Consider the following 19,943-nt stretch of genomic DNA (forward strand, 5'->3'; position numbering starts at 1 on the left):
CCATTTGCAAAAATTGTGTAACTCTATCTAAAAGCTGTCCTTCCAAGGCTTTGTCTTGCTGTGTGGCGAGAAGATAAAAGAAAATTCGTATCAGGAAGCCAAAAAGAAAAAAAAAAAATGTCTGCAGAATCAACGGGCTAAAGTGAAAATGGTCTTCAGGGTGAGCTTGCACAAGAGCCTGTCTTGTGCAACAGCACAGAGCCTTTGCGAGTGTCCCTAACCCCGCGATGGGCAGGTGTGCCCTGCCCTCGCCATTGGGAGGCCGAATGCATTCTCCGACTCAGTGGTATCGTAGACTCCCGAGGGCGACGTGAAAGAGAGGTTATGCGGCTGTTAACTATTTACAAGCCTGTTTTATAAAAAAGTACAATGTTTACTATGATCTCACATGTAGATAGATACTATGGAATGACTACAAATCTGACGTGGGAATCAAAGGCCCCCTTCTGGAGTAGACCGTCAAATTCCCAAACTCTGTGGACGTTATAATTTATCACTATACAGATAAAATGTTCTGTGATTGGGCCCTCATTGACCGTGGGTCATTCACATAGGTGATAACTTCTGTTTTCTAAATTGAATCTCTCATTCCATCGGACTGTTTTGACCACAGGTGTGTTTTTCGTTGACTTGATTGGTTAATCCTAACAAATAGAAGTAGAATAAATGCTGCTAGTGATCCCTAAGTATTTACTCTCCTCTGTGTGAGTTATTCAGGCCATCTGCTTACCTTTTTTAATTTATTGCCTTTAAGCCATTTTACTGTTGACATATTTGTGAAGGAAAGGAAAGGAGGTGTGATTATTGAATCACTTGGTAATTCATTAAACTTGTTCAGTTGAATGGTAAAGAAGTGGAAAATGGAAAGCTAATGTAAGTTCTTACATTGTCTATCAATTTCCCACTTCTGTACTCCTGTACTATTTGAAAAGCAGTGGTTGGAATTTAGTGATTTTGCTCTGAAATTTTTTGATAAATATTGTGCACAAAGGAGCTCCCTTTCTTATGCAGATCAAGGTAAAATTCTTATCAAATGCCTACAAAAGTTTCTGTTGCCTTAGAAAAAAACATTTTTGAGCAGTGGTAATAATCCAGGAGTGAGCAGAAAAGTATCTAGTTGGTACAACTAAAAGACAACATGAATTGCACTTTCTTAAAAAAAAGATAAAGAATATTTGTTGATAAATAAAATAACTTTGTTACACATACTAAACTGAAGACATATTGGCTTTTAAGCTCTCATATCTATTTAGTAGACTGTAGATTTTGAAAATGGGTGTTTCCTCTAAAGAAAATTTGCTGTAAATATATGTATTTCAAAAAGCTAAGCCTTATTGTTGAAATATCAAAAATGTTATGTCTACACAGTATCTTCATATATAAATTTTGGCTTATTTTACACAATAATGTCTGATTATCTTATTGAAAACTTTACAGATTTGAAAACATTAGCCATGTGGAAGAGACCCAGAAAGTATACATTGACTAATCTATTGATCAGCCTTCTCCCTTTCCTTCCTTCATCTATTTTCATTTCTCTTGTTCACTCTATTGCCAGGATAAGACTACCTACCTGTTACCAGAATTTCCATTTTAATTCAGTAGAAAATAGTTAAAATTATCATCTAATTGAATCTGTGATTTAATCCTATATAATGGGTGAATCCTGGATATAAACATTCCATAGTAAATTTAACAGAGAGAGAGAAAGAGATAGAGTGAATGATGTTTTTCAATTTCTTTATATTTATATTAGACCTAAAGTCTAATTTTTATTTATTTAGACTCAGTGATTATTTTATTGTTTAGTATCTTAAATGTGGCCTTGTTCTGTTCTAGTCCTATTCCAATCTATTCTTTGTAACAAAGAACATAGAGTTTTATGATTTTTTCCTCCACAATTGAAATAGTGAGAAATTAATAATAATTTGGAACTGAATGATGAAATTCATGTCTTAAAGTAATAGTGCTTTGCACTTTAAGAAAGCAAAGAACCCCTAGCACCTATGCATAGCAAAGAATTTTAGGAGACAATCATATTGCTGTTCAAAGTAGGGGATTAAAATATCATAAAACTTTGTATTGGACTTCTCACCATATTAATGTTTTTACATGTTCACCTCTTAAAGTCTAGAAAGGGGATTGGTGGAGAATTAAATAATTTATAAGAGTCCTAAAATAATTCAGAAGTCTTGATTTAGAAGATATTTGGCTCATAAAAATTCAGTGAATGATTTATGAAGGGATGAGTTTCTCTGGTTATTTATTCTATAAAGAATTACTGAACCTTTACAATGTACTTAGTGTTATTACCGTTGCTGGAGATAATAGTGGTAAAAACTTGCAGCTTAATTTCTGGCAAGCTATTTAACTTCTCTCAACCCTTTCATAACGTAGGTAGCCTTCCCCTTAATAGGACATATAGGAGTGATGTGTATTTTCTTGGTGATCACCTACTTTGATGGGGATCTTTGTTTAAGAACTTGGGAAAGATATTTTTAACATTTTTTTCTTGCTCCTTTTTAGGACTATCTGGGAGCTTGCATTGTCCTCACTGCATCTATTGCATGCATCAGCATGTCTTCCAATTCTGGATTGGTGGGCTTAGGCCTTCTGTATGCACTTACGGTAGGTATGGATGAAAATCTCTCCTTCTGTGCAGTGTTGGAGGGACTTTCCATAGTTTTTATCAACTCTCATTCATGGATGTCAGACGATAATGTTGAAATTCATAACAAGATGACATCTTGCAAATGTTAGTAGATCCGGACCCAAACCAGAGTTTTAGAAAAGCACAGATTTATTTCTGATATTGTGAACCAATTTTTACAACCTCCTCAAACCCTGTGATCAGAGCACCCCCAAGGCTCCTTGGGAATCCCTTTCCTGAGTTGCTCACAACCCACTTAGGGACACTAAGGTGAATATGAATAGAAATGAGAAAGGTGCAAACAGAGGTACATACACTATCCATTGTGAAGGGCAATCAGGGCTTCACAAAACAGACATTTGAGGACCCTTGAAGAACAGATACCTTCTTTGACAACTTTATCTCATGACATCATCTCTGGTCTCTGGTATCCTGCAGCACCTATGAATTGTACCACATGATGTACACTAACTGTCCAAGTCATTCTGTCTCCAAGCATCCAGTAAGTGCAGAAATTGATAGTTTATTTTAAATGTGTTACTCTTTTTGTGTATCATCTAACACAGATAACCAATTATTTGAATTGGGTTGTGAGGAACTTGGCTGACCTGGAGGTCCAGATGGGGGCAGTGAAGAAAGTGAACAGTTTCTTGACTATGGAGTCTGAGAACTATGAAGGCACCATGGGTATTGTTCAGAATATTATTTTTTCACTTAAGTATGTATTTTATTCAAATATTGTATGTTAGACACATTGTCATTTTTGCTTTTGTTTTCCACTTCAGTATCCAGAGGATCCCCACTCATCTCGACTTTGCTTGATTAGGTCCTCCTGAGATGATAAGACTTTTTAGGCCTGAAAAGTCTTGGGTACAATCAGAGTCCAATAGATATTATCTAGTAATATTGAAAGATAATCATACAAATATTTGGACTTTCTTAGACTAATTACCAACCCAAACCATACACAATCGTATTTTCTTTCTCAAGACCTTATTAACTTAGATGTAAAGGAACTTGGATCTTAAAATACTGAGATTCTTAGCTTTGCTGGAATTAAATTAGCAGGAGATTCAATACTGAGGACAGATCTTAAGTGCAAATCTGATGCTTAAAATGCATTCCTTTGTCTAAATATTCCAATAGCTATCCAGGTCTTCAAGGCCAAAATCTAGATAACTTAGCTATATAGACCACGAGACCCTTCATTAGGAAATCCTTGCCCACCCAGCTAGTCTCAGCTCTCATCATCCATCCACACACTTTTTAGTCTGGCCATGCCAACAGCCTGTGCTTTCTTTTTATTTTTGTTCTTCTCTCTCTCTATATATATATATTTGAAACAGGTCTCCCCATCACATATCCTTTCTGATTCACCTCAGACATCATCTCTTCTTGAAACCCTTCTGGATGGGTTGGCCTCCCTCATGTGTATCCCCATGCAGTACTGTAGATGCTGGCTTACTTGTATGCTTCCCCCAGGACACACTGAGCACCTTGAGGCATGTCTTTCATCTCTATATTCCCAACACCTCCCACAACACCCCTCACATTTCAAGTACTCAAATGTTTGATGATCGATGGACTGAACAAATGAGTCAATTCACAGATGAACTATCTTGAATAGAATTAAGTGATGGAATGCTGAATAGCCATGATGCTGTTGAATGCTCCAAAAGCAAACAAACAAAAAACTATTTTAAAAGTTTGTCATCCAGAAGCCTTTACTCTGTGTAATTTTAATTTAAAAACCACAGAATTTGGTTCAGTATTACTTTAAATTTAGGGGGTAAAAAATATGTTCATATATCTCTCTCTCCTTCTCCCTTTCCTTCACCATCTTTCTGTCTTTCCCTACCTCCCAGATCCTTCTCAAGTTCCAGAACATTGGCCACAGGAAGGGGAGATCAAGATTCATGATCTGTGTGTCAGATATGAAAATAATCTGAAACCTGTTCTTAAACACGTCAAGGCTTACATCAAACCTGGGCAAAAGGTATGGAATTCACTGACATTTGATTTATATCCTACAGAACGCCTAAGCTCTTCAGAGATTTCAGCCAAGTATATTCTCACTTAGTGCACATAGTATTCTCTACACTTTACAAGTCAAATTATCTACATAACAACAACAAAAAAGCAGAGATAAGATCAGGATAAAATATATGTTCTTTAAGTTGTATTCCTATTCATTAGTCACCCATGAGATCAGGAAAGTAAACAACAGGCATGTTTTTCAAAATTTTTGTCTCTGGCTCATAGCTGTACCAGACATCCCACTGAGAACTTTTGCATTTGAGACTAGCTCTAGTCCCAAATGATTTATTTTAGTTATTTTAAAGAGAGCAAGTGTGCAGGAAAAAAATGGACTTGTTTTACTTTTTGTTATAAAATCATCACTTCTAAGAAAAAAAATATTTATCAAACCAACATATACCTAATACAGAAATTTTGCCACAGAGAAAAACAACATAATCACATAGAAATAAAAAGGGTTGGAATGGAATTACTGAAGATTTGGTGAGGACTCCATTGTTTTAATCTTTATAATGATCACTCATAAAGGAGATCTGAAAAGAGAATGATAATATTAATGTAAGTATTTAAATAGAATTGTGGTTTCACTGTGGTATCTTGTCTAAGTTAAAAAGACTTTTTCCCATTTCCTATCATTTGTCTGAGTTCTCTCTCTGAGTGACAGTTCCTTTTTTAGGTGGGCATATGTGGTCGCACTGGCAGTGGGAAGTCATCATTATCTCTGGCTTTCTTCAGAATGGTTGATATTTTTGATGGTGAGTTGCTAACTAATTTTTTCCATTATTTCCACATTAATTCCCCTTAAAAATGCAACATCAACTTAATTCTACAGAAATAGAAAAATAAATATTTATAAGGACTTGTGTCCTACAGTCCATATTTTGAGGCAGGTATCCCAGATACACAGTCCAAAAGTAAAGAAAAAATGTAGAATCAGGGAAATAAAACTATTAGCCCAAAACTCAGTTCTAGATATAGTTGTTAAAAAATTCTAGTATACTGATAAAATGAGAACAAGACCAGTCATTTTGAATAGCAGTAGATGGAGGTGGCATTTCAAGAATAGGGAAGAGAGGGGAAGACACTCTTGTTTCCTGCAGACTAAAAATATATCTCTTTCCATCAGAGGAAAAAAATACAAGGAGATAAATAATCTGCAGTTTTAATTTTGGTGCATGACTCTTATCATCATCTTAATAACATTGTTTAATAATGTTGAACATGTTGTGAGGAAGCAACTTTTGCTGTAAAGTGCCAAGCCCATGTTGAAAATATACAAAAATATTTATTCATCCACAAAATTATTTATAATATGATACATGGAAATAATTTAATCTTTACTTTAGAAAAAAATATGTCACATTATTTAGTCTATCAAGTGGCCTATAAATAGGCCAGCACATAAGTCTTCTTGAATAAAAGGGGATCTGGCAGTGTGCTTACTATTATTATCTGTAATGATTATGATGATGATAGTACTTCACATTTTTATTGTACTTGACAGTTTATATTATTTAATCTAATCTACACAACAGCTCTATGAGATAAAGAGGTCAATTTATGAACACAAAGTTGAACTGTGGTAATTGCTGTCTAGTTGGGGTTTAGATTCAGGAACAAGTTAGGTATCTGCTGCTGGATTAGTGGTCTGCTCTTTCCATGGCTAGTAATAATACACAGATACTTTAAAGATTTTCAGTTGGGATTTGCAGTGTGACTCAATTGCATGATCCAAAGACAATTGATTGACACTTTTCATTAAAAAACTATGGTTATGACTGAACATATTAGATTAAGAAACATCATTTCAGGCTCCATATGCACTATCAATGACATATTCTCTTTTTATTATCATTAGACTATTAGGATTTTAATAGATAATGTATTATTTCTGAAAGATCGTTTCAGCTAATCACCTTTCTTGCTCTTGACTCCAAAGCCAACTGGAAAAGGGATTCCAGTAGCCATGCTTCACCTGGCACGTTCATCTCCTAAGGCCATATTGTTTTTGCACAAAGTGATACGATAAAATAAATCTATCAAATTTGAGGAAAGGCCATCACGATTGCACACGTGTCTATAAATCTATGCACACTTTGGGGAAATTCATTAAAATTTGGTATCTATGTTATAGAATTTACTTTTTTATTTGTAATATACTGAACTATTCAATCAATACAAGAGTGAAAAAGACGGGCAAAAATCTCTGTCTTCAAGGAGCTTACGTTCTAGTTGGGGAGAAAGACAATAAAAAAAACATCAGTAAATGTGTATAGAATGTCCTATGGAGGAAAATAAAGCAGGGAACCAGGATAAAGAAATTTTAGGAATTTCAACCCTGAACTAGGAAAGTACTTTCAATTTGTAAAACAAATAAATATTATTTTGCTTGTGATTTTACTACATGTCTGTCGTTTTTGTTTCTCTTTAATAGGAAAGATTGTCATTGATGGGATAGACATTTCAAAACTACCACTGCATACATTGCGTTCTAGACTTTCAATCATTCTGCAAGATCCAATACTATTTAGCGGTTCTATTAGGTAGGTGCCGTGCTCAACATAAAACTGTGTGCCTCAGCATTTACCCTTTGGCTCATAGGAGAGTTTTGCTTAGAAATGCTTTTCAGGTAGGTGTAAAATAGCATTGTCAAGATGCTAAGATCAAATATCTGTCCAACAACTTGGATTAGGGAACCCTAGAGTTACTAAATTAGCCTATAGAAGCCAATCTTTTAAGTCTCCAGTTCTCTTTGATTTTACAAAAGTCACTTTTTCCTCTGGATTCTTGGCAGACGTGTCTTAGGTGTTCCACCCTACTGATACCCTACCTATCTCTTGTGTATCTTACCTGACCTTAGCAGATACTGAGTTTGGTTAGTACCTTGATTTCCAGCCCCCATCCCTCATAACTTTTCTTTCAGCCAAAATTGATTTTAAGAAGCTGCTACAATCTTCTTCATTCCTGGTTTGTGGTTTCCCACCTGGGGGAAAAAAAGATGGACGTAACTAGTATCTGCTAAGCACTTTAAATATATGTCTCATTAAATCCTCAAAATATTGCTCTAGTGTGTACAGGGTTGGGCAAAAATAGGTTTATAGTTGTGAGTACGTGAAACAGAGTTTGTTGTTGTGTTATTATTTATTTATTCCATATTCTTTTCCATACAAACAACCGTAAACCTACTTTTGCCCACCCTGTATATTATTATCCCCATTTTACAGATGAGTATTTTGAACCTCAGAGAAGCTGTAATTTGCCCAAATATATACACTTAGTAAGTGGTAGAACCATGATCCCAAATAAAGTTTGTCTGACTCCAAAGTCCGCCATGGCATCATCCACAAGCTTATGCCTCTCATTTCATCTAAGCTTTGCTCTCTCGCTCCCCTTCTCCATTTATTTAATTACAAAGAAGTAATTTTCCACTTCCTTTTACTAGTTACTCGTCCTGAAGAGAAAGTGTAAGATCGCTCTGTATTCAGCTGTAACATTAATTAAAAGTTCTAGAAGTATCCATTTATTTAGCAATGCCATAGTAAATCTATCTCTGTGAAAATATTTATTCTGAATAAACATACTACTACTATTGTGGTTGGTACAGTGCAATGAGTTGGTAAAGCTATTAGCTTTATATGTTCTCAGGTAGATGTATGTATTTAGCATCAGTTCTGTAGAAATATTTTTCTAGACACTCTTCAGGTTTCATGAAACATAATATGAAAGTGAACGAAGTCAAATAATGAGTTTTATTATATCTTGTCATGCATAGAACCTTACTGATTATGTCATCAAAAACCATGTCATAGCATTAAGTTCATTCATTCATCAAACATAAGTTGAATGCCTGCTCTGCCCTCAGCACTGTTGTACATACTGGGGATACAGCCAAAACCAAAGCAAATAGAACTTACATTTTAAGGAAAGAACAGCAATACGCAAACATATACAAAAGTTTCTTTATTTTTATTTATTGACTAACTGATTTTCCCCCCTACAGATTTAATTTAGATCCAGAATGCAAATGCACAGATGACAGACTCTGGGAAGCTCTAGAAATTGCTCAGTTGAAGAATATGGTCAAATCCCTACCAGGAGGTCTAGGTAAATTTTCTAAATTATACATTTATTTTTTTAAATATGCAATGAATTTACTACATATCTCTATAATTTATGCTAAAATCACATAATTCTAGTGTTAAATTCCCTTATATTTAAAATAATCTTCTAAAGGTCATTAGAACACTTTAAAACCTAATGATTTTGCATGGAATACAAGAGAGTGAGCCTTGTAACATTCTGTTCCATGTGAGCACTCCGAAGTATTCCAGTTAATACATTTATTGCCTTTTCACCATTGCTGGGCACAGGGCACTTCAGTCAGAATATTTCCCCGTGGTCATCGTGTTCACATGATCTACCCAATCACTTACCTACCCTGTTTCATTACCTTACCCAAGGAACATGATAGTAGCCTTTCTTCAGTGAAATCCTCGCCTCTTCCTCTGATTTAGATGCAGTTGTCACCGAAGGTGGGGAGAACTTCAGTGTTGGGCAGAGGCAGCTATTTTGCCTTGCGAGGGCCTTTGTCCGCAAGAGCAGCATCCTCATCATGGACGAAGCCACGGCTTCCATCGACATGGCCACAGTGAGTGCACCGTCTAAGCTTTTCCAATCGATGACTTAGAGAAATGCACATGAAAATTAATTTTTTTTTCTCCTGATTGGAATCTGAATCTTCAGGGCAGTTTTAAGAGTGTTCCTATTGCCAATAAACACAAAATAAATCTGCCGTTACTTTTTATTAAATTCTCAAAACAGTAAAATTCTAGGGCTCAGTAGATAAGAGTACTGTACTATATTCAGGTATTATCATGGACATTCTAAAATGAAGTATTCAGATCTCTATTTAATAGAATCTATTGATGACCAAAGCCAATTGTTAATTTCTAAAGTAATTTGAAGAAGGATTCACTAGAATAATGGCTACAATAAATAATAGTTGTGTCAATGTGTTTATACTAACAAACCAGAAAATTTGACTTTAGAAATTATGTACAAAAAAGATCTGTCTAGAAGGCCCTGATTAAGTGGAGAAAAGTCACATTAAACCACAAACTGAATGATCTAGCAACCAATGTTTATAAAAGTTAACTTAATATTAAAAGTTTGGCATCAGAAAGTACAAAAATAAAAAGCTTCCATAACCTCATGTTATTTTCTTACTATACACATTAGATTGGGTAAAACTGCCCCCAAAAGTGAAACAGTTTCAGGAATAAGAACCAATTATATATGGAGATGCTAATTCGACATGATTTCCTTCTATTAAATAAGACTAATGAATTAGAGTAACTGTATAAAATTATAGTATATCTTCTCAAAGTTAACATAATTTAAAGCAATAAAATAGTTTCTAATCAAGCCATTTCACTAAGTAAGCATAACTACATCACAGTTAGTGTTAATTACTAAGGTTATACAATATTGGGGGTTATTAATAGGATAATACTGCTACAATAGAGATGAGAGAGTGATGGGGGGTGGAAAGGGAGAGAGAGAGAGAGAATGTGAATGAGAATGAATTGGCAACAAGCCACCTGATTGGAGAAAAAAACTACTTCACACTAAGACTTAGGTAATCAAGCTTGCCTCTAGGAGAGAGTTAGAATTTTTACCCAGAACATCTTTTAAAATATAATGATAACAGCAGTTTATGGTAGAAATAAAAATGTTTCCTGCCTGGAATGTTCTTTTATGGATCAGATTTCAAATTTGGGGCATGTATTTTATTTTTCCTTTATCTGATCCAAAGGGGAACACCTTTATAAGGTTTTATTAGTTTTGAATACATACGATTTTTTGAAAGATTTTGAGAGAGAGAGGAAAGGAGAGGGGGAGAGAGAGAAACATCAATGCGAGAGCAAACACCCATAGGCTGCCTCCTGCGCACCCCCTACCGGGAATTGAGCCTGCAGCCCAGGCATGTGCCCTCACTGGTAATCGAACCGGCAACCCTTCGGTGCACAGGAAGATGCCAACCAACTGAGCCACACTGGCCAGGGATCGAATACATACCATTTGTGGTGTGACTCAAGTGAGCATTTCCATGTTCATTTGCTTTCATTTTCCTCTTTCGGTTCCCTGGCCATAAACTTATCAGTCATTGTCATTGACCAGATGAGTTTTATTTGCATCTTGAAGACAGCCGCAGAACTCGGTGTCTGGGACTGCTCTCTGCTACACCTTCTGCAGCGGACTTAAGAGTGGGAGCTCTCAGAAGGGTTTGGGCGTGGGGAAACATTGTTCTTGGGGACCAGATATCATAGTAAGGGGAAGTAGTCCAGAGAAAATTCAGACTTACTTTGTTTATTTTTTGGCAGGAAAACATTTTGCAGAAAGTGGTAATGACAGCTTTTGCAGACCGCACCGTTGTTACAATAGCTGTAAGTATGAGAGACAGAGTTGTTGTATTTCTCCTTGGTTTTCATTCCAAGATCCAATCATCTTTATTTTTGAGCAATTAAAATATACCTTTATTGAATTATATATTTCTCTGCTAATTTTTCTGTATCTGTGTAAAAAGGAAAAAAGCCTGCTATACTCTGAGAGCCTTTACATTTTTTTCCTAGACTGTCTGCTCTACCCACCTCCCCTAAGTTACAATGATAGGACATCCTAAATCTAAGGTTCCAGCAGGTCATGCCTTGTGCTAGATTCAGGTGGTAGTTCATATGGGATAATTCTCTTTTCAACAATCCGATCGTGTGATGAGCAGTTTCAGAAGCAAAATTCTTAAATTTGACTGCTAATTCTGCCACTACTTACACTTAATTTCTATGTCTCTATTCACTTAACTGATTTTTGTTTGTTTGTAAGAAGGCAATGAGATGCCTCACAGCTGAGGCAGCACTTTCTCTGAGCACCAACCAAATTGAAGAATTGCTTAAATCTTTGTAATCCATGTTATAACTTCCTTACAGTAGACCGTGGTTTTCTCTCTTTCTCTTTGCAGATAAGTGGATTCTTGCTCACATTTAGGCTTCATGTTTGACAAAATCTATTTTGTAAATGAATCACCTGGATGTTTTCTCTTGCTGATTCTCTTTCTTCTTTCTACTTTCTTTCCTCTCCAGCACCGTGTCTCTTCTATTATGGACGCAGGCCTTGTTTTAGTCTTTTCTGAGGGTATTTTAGTGGAGTGTGGTACGGTTCCAGAATTGCTTGCCCACAAGAATGGCCTCTTTTCCACTTTGGTGATGACCAACAAGTAGACCATCATGAGCTACTGCCGAGTGTCCCATCCTCTGGTAGCTATCTTAGCAGCATCCCCTTAGTACAGCAAGGCAATGCAGTGATTGCCAGTGGCCAGGGAACTCACTACAGGCCACTGTCACACAAATCAGCCCAACCAAGTGCTTCAGTTATGTTCCGTTTGCATGAGGTACATGTACATGTACTGAAATGTAAACATGCAAGGGAGTGTTTATGAAAACCTGAGAACCAGATTTACTTCTGTCTTAAGGACCAGTCTCCCTGTTCCTTGAGGGATGTTCTGTAAGTGTCCTTAAAAATGCCATGCATGCTCTGCACTTGCCCTGAAGATCCATTAATTTAAATAATTACTTGTTTAACTGTTGAGTAATGGAGCTATATATGGAGTGCTTGCTTAGGCTGCGATTTTTGTGAATGATGCATGGGAGAAAGAGCACCCTTTGAAGCGTGGCTTTTTCAAGGTGGCAGGAAATGACTCCCTCTCAGGGCCCACCTTCTGTAAACTAGTCTCAGTAAAGAAAAACCCACTTTTTCTCACTTTCCCAGTGAACTGGGTGGTTCCTTCTGTTCTGGAGAAGGAGTCACCTGGTTAATTCATTCACACCAAAGTATGAACAATTTAACAGGTAAGAGAATTGGCTAACATGAAAAAGTGGTTCTATAATATTTTCAAGAATTTTCTCACTGGAGAGATAAAGAGAAAAAAATTCCTATTCTCTCTAAATGGGTAGGTAAAGGGGGAAAAAAAGACCCTTTCCTGCTCAAAAGACTAGTAGTTTTCTCTGTTCTGCATGAAGCATGGTATTGTTGGATGGTACCATTTAATCTACACCTGGAAGATTACTTGAGCATCATTTGTATTTTTCACCAAAAAAAAAAAAAAAAGTATGTTTTTACCTCATTTCTGTTCTGCTGCATTTACTAAATATGTTTTTATTTGCTTGTGTATCTTGCACCTGTCCTTTATTTCAAGACCACTGGTGTGGAGGTGGCTACCAGGATACTTAGAGTTCTCCTCACTGAACACACAGAAAGCTGTGGGGGAAAACAAATTATTGTGGGACCAACTCCTCTTAACAGGCTCATAGGAGACAGAGCACCACCCACATGTGCGGGAACCCCTTGCAGAATGATCCTCAGCTCTAGTACAAGTAACTATTTTCCTCCCCTGCTAAAAATGGTTCTATTAATTTTGTTACCAGCCCATGAAAATTATGGCATAACTTAAGATAATTTTCCTTGGCTTCTGAGAAGAAGCCCTCATGCACTAAAATGGTACATGGCATTATTTATGAAAGTGATTTGTTCTTCACTCTCAATTAGATTAATTCCTTTGGAGCATTTTGAAAATTTTATCAACGCTCTTACAATGGACATCACAATTTGTCAAGCAAAAAATAATTTAGATTAATGGAATAAGAACTGGCTATATTTATTTCCATTGGCCAAGTTTTTCAATGTTTTCATTTTTTAAAGATAAACATTATTTTAGAATATCAAGGCAATGTTTATAATAGTCTATTTATGGATTTAGAAGCCAAATTCTTTTCTTAACATCTGTGGTATGGTTATTGAAGAACTAATTTGTTTTGGAGGGAAAATGCACAGCACATATTAAGTAGTACATACAGTTTAAGTGTATTTTTTTCTAAATGTGTGGGTATGCAGATGGCTCTGGTCCTTTCACAAAGATAAATAGACACTATCTTCCAACTAGTGATAATCCCTAAATACATATCACTAGCTAGCAGTATTCAGTGAATGATAGGTTTGTCTGTGGACGTTGGAAATAGTGATGCATGTTCTAAGCTGTCATCTTTATCACACTCCATATACCTGTTTTCTTGTCCCCTCTAGTCGTGAGTCCCAACCATGACTCCTTGCTTTTCTGAAAGCATGAACATTGAGACTACCCCATCTAAGTGGCCAGGGCAGAAGATAGGCCTTTGCCCCTGGAGACAGCTTCAGGTTGGGCTTTGGGTTAGGAGAAGGCACTTTGGGAGCCAGTGTATCCGCTAAACAGGTGGATGCTGATGTTTTGACCTGTGTGGTCCAGGTCCAATACAGTAGCATCTACCACATGCAGCTATTGAGCACTTGAATTATGGGTCGTTCAAATTGAGAGATGTTGTAGGTGCGAAATATTCACTGGGTTTCAAAGACTTAGTACTAACAGAAGAATGTAAAAGACCTCATTAATAACTCTTATATTGGTTACATGTTGATATAACATTTTGAATATATTGGGTGAAAATACATGATTAAATTGTATTTTACCTGTTTATTTGTGCTTTTAAAATGTGGCTCCTAAGAAATTTAAAATTACATGTGCCTCACAGTTGTAGCCCACATTGCACTTCTGTTGTACAGCACTTAGTGAGAATAGTAAAAAGGCCTACTGCAGAGATGTCTCCCTTGTAAATCCTGAAAATAAAAAAATAACATAGCTGACATTTATTATTTGCTTATATGTGTTGGACAAGGTGCTGAAATTTTTTTACATGGACTATCTCATTTGACCCTCACCACCATTCTCCGAGGCAGATACTATTATGTCCACCATTTTACAGACAGGAAAGTTGAGGCATACAAAAATCAAGTTTGTTGCTCAAGATTGTGCAGCTAACAGGTGGTGAAACCAAAATATGAACCTAGTCTAATTTCAGAGCCTGTGCCCTTAACCGTAATGCTAACAATGGCAGGTGAACAATCCTCTCAAGTACCAGATACTCCCTATGAAACAGCTTGGTAGCAGGTTGGAAATACCTCACACTTTGAAATTAGGCCTGGTTTTGACACTGGGCCTGCTGCTCTCTATGTGGTCTGGTTTTGCTTTATCTCTGTGAACCCCAATGGTCTGCTCTGTAAAGTGAAGAGAAATGCTCTGATGATTAACAAGTATGTGTGTGGAGCACTGAATGTATAATATATGCTCAATGAGTGGTAGCTTTTATTATTAATTGCTAACACCAAAGCTTCCCTCCAAAGGGAGCCATGCGGAAAGATAGAACAAATGAGTGGCAGTGATCTCTAAAGACTAAGAGACAGCGTGTCTGAAACCCTGAATAATCCATTCTAATACTGCACGTCAGAATGGACTTCCCTATATTGTCTTCCCAGAACTGACCAACCTCCAGGGTTCTTCTAATTGTGTGATAGCTGACAGAAGTAGCTGACTCCACATAAGAGATAATTTGGGTCTAGACTAAGCTATAACTCAACTGGTTCACAATGGCTCTTCTTATTTAATTATTTCACAGAACACATTAGCTTACTTACAGTTCCATGCAAATGATGGAACTACTATATTAGCTGCAATCCATTTAATACAGTCCATATGTACAAGACCCAGCCATACTGGCCAGTATTTTAAAAATTCACCCCAAGGTAAATAAATGTCCTTGAGTAATTGGTGAAATATTCATATACGTTGTTTTATAATTCAATATGTTGTTTGTGCCTTAAAATTTGTAACGAATGCCTGTACTCTTTTCCCTCGCAGCATCGGGTTCACACTATTCTGACGGCAGACCTCGTTATTGTGATGAAGCGAGGAAATATCTTAGAATATGACACTCCAGAGAGCCTCTTGGCTCGGGAAGATGGAGTATTCGCTTCTTTCGTTCGCGCAGACATGTGAAGGGATGTTTTAAAATGCTGCCCTTATTTAAAGTAACGCGCTCATAACTTACTCAGTGGATCATCAGCTTGGCCTTTGCAAAGTGCTCTTAAACTTTTACACGTTTTTATAAAGCTTATTTGTATGTTGCAGAACTTTGTAATTACATGTCACTTCACCAGTGAATATTGTATTTCCTATGTTGACTTCTTCCTAGTTTTGTTTTGTTTTTTTACTGCCTAACATATTCATTACTGATGTTCTTCTAATGATTTAGTCACTTTACCTTTAAAGTTGTATTAAAACGAGTAAGCAGCTTTAAGTGCTAAATCAGCAGGTATGTTTTCTCATAACATTAAGTGTGGTAGATATCTCTCAGGCATAGAAGACACAGTGAGTGTTCGGTATTATTTTACTCTTTTTGTTAGAATATATTTTTCTTTCTGTTAGTGTCTCCAGATGTTACTGGAAGAGAATAAAAGGACAAGTTTTCTAAACAGTTAGAAAATGAAACGTTCAAATTCATTATCTACTGTGTGAGAATATTTTCTGTATTCATCAACATCAGAAATATTGATGTTTCATATAGCAGTCTCTCTTCTTTTTCATCTAAATTGTTTCCTGTCACCAAGAAGTTATCACATTTAGAGTGGCTCTGTAAAGCCAAGGCTCCATGTTTGTCTGTCTAGCAGGGAGAGCGTTAGTAATATTCCGGGCATTATGTGCCTTCTCCAGACTGAAGTTCAGAGTAATTAGGTCCAGATCTTCAATGGCAGGCCAGCTAAAGCTTTCTATAATTTAAATCATCATTAGATGTGGTTAAGGTTCTGAGCCCTAAACTTTCACATTACTCAAGATTTGGGAGCATAGGCCTTCCTTGCACAGCAGATATATATATTTATATAAATATCTGAAAGAGTGTGCTTCTTTTAGACATTTATGCCCAGTGGTATCACACATGTATCTATTTGCTCCTGCTCTAATGTAATGTGCATGTAGAAAGTATGTCAAAAACATTTTCTCGTTTTAATGTGCATGTTAAGAGTGAATCAAAAATTGATGGGATATTGGCCTTCTGCTTTCTTAAATGTAAGTTAATAAATTTAAAAATACTAAAAGTTACCTTCACTGCCCAGGCAGGCATGGCTCAGCGGTTGAGCATCAGCCTAGAATCCAGGAGATCGTGGTTCGATTCCTGGTCAGGGCACATGCCCGGGTTGCGGGCTCGATCCCCAGTCGGGGGCGTGCAGGAGGCAGCTGAGCAATGACTCTCTCACCATTGATGTTTCTCTCTCTCTCTCTCACTCTCACTCTGTCTTCCTTTCTCTGAAATCAATAAAGATATATTTTAAAAAATAATAAAATAAAAAATAAAAGTTACCTTCACTGTCATACTAGCAGCCAAAGCTTTCTACTACAGTTCTGTGCCCATCTAGTATATCATTGATTGTCATATGAAGATCTGCATGAATTGTAAAATTTTGAAGAATTATGATTGATTGAAAAAGAGAATTTATGCTCCCTTCCTTTAGTTCTTATGTTAGTTTACTGTACTATGCATCTACTCTTGGAAAATCTGTAATACTTGTCTATCCAGAATATATGACTGGGCATTCACCTGAATATAGAGGCCTGATGTTTACCTAAAATAACTTCCACAAGGATGGAAAAAGGTGTTCTATGGTATTTAGCTTAAATTGTCACCATTTTTTGATACATACAAAACTTCATTTGGAGAAAAATCCTCTTATTGTGTCCAGAAAGGTAAGCAGAACAGAATCAGTAACTATTAATTTGATCTTGAAAATACTTTCTAAGATTTCCACCAATCACTTCAAAGTATTTCTGGTGTGCAGTGTTTTATAAGGCTGAATTTACATGATGCTTTTTATACCTCTTTCTTACAGAGAAATGGGGATTTAGCCATAGAAATAATCCCTCCTAATATTTGTAAATTATACTGCACAGAAGTGATATCAGCAGAAGCATATCTAATTACACCAACGGAGAATCATGTTTTCCATTCTTTCACTCTAGTGATCGCTGGTTCCCAGATAGCTTTTAATCACCTAAAATGAATAAGTATTTACTTACAAAACTAAATTGAATAAAGTCAGGAATGATTTTTTTAATTGTTTAATCATTTACTATGTAATATGTATGATCAACTGGATATAGAAATAACTCATCTTGAAATAACTTTTTACTCCATAGTATGTATCCATAAAAGATCAGCCTTAACCAAATCAAATTTTATGTTCACAAAGTTTACATTTAATTAGCCAAATCAATTTTATAAATTAAAATTCCTTAATATTTGTTAAAAGCAATAAATGCATAAAACTTTATATGAAAATTACAAGGTTACTGATATCTTTGAGCGAGAAGGATTCTCTTAAAGGATTGTATGTCCTCTATTTTTATGCTTCTACTCATGATGCATTTAAAAGTCAATTTAGGCCTAGATTAGATACCAGAAGACCCTTCTAAGTAACTCATACTTGAGATCTGGGACCATGTCTCATTTGTCTTTGTGGCCTTGGCATGTAACACAAGTGCTTGGCCCACAGTAGGCTCTAATAGACGTAGTTAATTGATCCATTGATTATTTACACGACTTATCACGTGCCTAGAACTCTGGGCTATTCTCTTCACATTCTGTGTTGTGTTTATCCTACTGTGAAAATAGTGTATATTGGCTTGGTATTATATAATAAATTACTCTTCTTTTTGCTTGATTAAAGAGGGTGATTTTTCTTTCACTTATAATACTATTGGGTATCTGCCAGGACTGATCAATAGCTATAAATCAACAGCAGCTGCTAAGACAATAACTACCCTGCTTTAACAATTTTGTTTCACACTTGCCACAGTCATACACTTCATTACTTTTATGTATAGGCTTCATGGAAGTTTCCATTAAGTGGAGCAGCTAAATCAATAATTTTATTACATCTCTAATTAAATAGCTGGATGTCTGGACTTTTCCCCAAGGCTTGTTGATCAATTCTCCAGTTGTCTTCCAATCTATCTTTTACCACTTATTTTGTACTACATCCTTTGGAGACCTGTGATTTATAGTACTATGATAATTCCTTTATCGACCCACTACCCAAAGTAAATGCCATCTTCTAGTCTTAGCCTCGTAGCATAAGACACAGTAGCCAAGAGGATGCACCCTGTCACTTAGATTTAATTTTTTCTTTAGTAACTACACATCATTTACAAGAGGTTTTCTCAAGCATTAGTAAGATTTACTTGTCTCAAACTGCAATGTAAGGGCTGTATCTGTATTTCCAGCAAGTGCCTCCAGATGAGTTCATAGTTAGCAAAGTTTAGGAATCAATGATCCCCCTAAGTCACCACCCAGGCTTCTCTTCATTGTGCATAACACAGAGCCATAAAATACTGAAGGTGATGTTAACATGTTTTCTATCATTCTGAAGTCACCTTATCCTGAATTGCTAAAACAAGCCTCTCGATGTCATTGAATAACCTGCCTTAGTTCCAGCATAAAGGACACATCGTTAAATGAACTGGATCTCAGATGAGAAGATATAAACAGGGACTCTGAGTGCCATTTTGTTTTGTAGTTTAACCAGAAATAATGTGGTCTAGGAGAAATGTTTTCACAAAGATACAAAGTTGTTTTTTCCCACATTTGAATTAGCTATTGAATCATTTGCACATTTTTCTACTAAATTTGAACTTATATCTCCAGATGTTCATAGTACATAAATGCAGCCAGTTTGGGTAGGTTCCATACTGATGTTTCATGATATGGACAGAAGGTAAATCATCTGTGATGATTATTCCCCTTTCCACCTTCACATTTTTTTCTGCAAGCATTGTCATCATCATTGATATACTCATCTATACATTTACTACAAAGGATTTAAATTATTTCCTTTTATATGGACAGTAGCAAATTTCCCTTTGCTATCACACTATGGTCACCAATGCCCTCTTTCCAAACTGAAAAAAATCAAGGGATCCGTAATTGACTAACTTAATTGGCTGTCAGGAGAATGCCCTCTATGACCTTAGTGCCACCAACCATCTCAGACCATCTCCAATTATGCACTGCACATTACTGACAAAGAGCTTTCTTTTCAGACCATTGTTTTTATCACTTAATCTTCCCACTGTATAAAAAAGTTCCTTGGCCATATACAGCAACAATGCAACACTGCTTAATGCTGATTTATTCTCATTTTTCTTTTAGTGCTACATTATGTACTATTTATACAAAAGATAAGTTATTATTAAGTGAAAGACTATTGACCTTTAATATTATTGGAACTAAATGAATTTAGACCAGCTCTTCCATATCTAGGTATTTTGCTCTTTGGCTCATCTCAG

At 36.1% G+C, this 19,943-nt stretch overlaps 1 protein-coding gene across 3 annotated transcripts in view; it reads left to right on the plus strand.

Moving 5' to 3' along the window:
• The window catches only part of ABCC9 (ATP binding cassette subfamily C member 9), a 104,105-nt gene extending 87,174 nt beyond the window's left edge, over positions 1–16,931 (plus strand). For 2 of the 3 annotated variants that reach the window (XM_081125431.1, XM_081125430.1), the window contains exons 33-41: positions 2,527–2,628; positions 3,217–3,337; positions 4,516–4,646; positions 5,364–5,442; positions 7,122–7,230; positions 8,688–8,791; positions 9,202–9,335; positions 11,071–11,133; positions 15,465–16,931. In XM_081125431.1, coding sequence (XP_080981557.1) covers positions 2,527–2,628; positions 3,217–3,337; positions 4,516–4,646; positions 5,364–5,442; positions 7,122–7,230; positions 8,688–8,791; positions 9,202–9,335; positions 11,071–11,133; positions 15,465–15,602 — 981 coding nt within the window. In that variant the 3' untranslated portion in view covers positions 15,603–16,931. Of the gene's footprint in view, positions 1–2,526; positions 2,629–3,216; positions 3,338–4,515; positions 4,647–5,363; positions 5,443–7,121; positions 7,231–8,687; positions 8,792–9,201; positions 9,336–11,070; positions 11,134–11,823; positions 12,245–15,464 lie in introns of all 3 variants that reach the window. The other variant, XR_013997981.1, reaches the window with a different exon arrangement.
• Positions 16,932–19,943: the final 3,012 nt, after the last annotated feature.

Source organism: Miniopterus schreibersii, assembly GCF_964146895.1.
Source record: "Miniopterus schreibersii genome assembly, chromosome: 2".
Taxonomy (NCBI): Eukaryota; Metazoa; Chordata; class Mammalia; order Chiroptera; family Miniopteridae; genus Miniopterus; species Miniopterus schreibersii.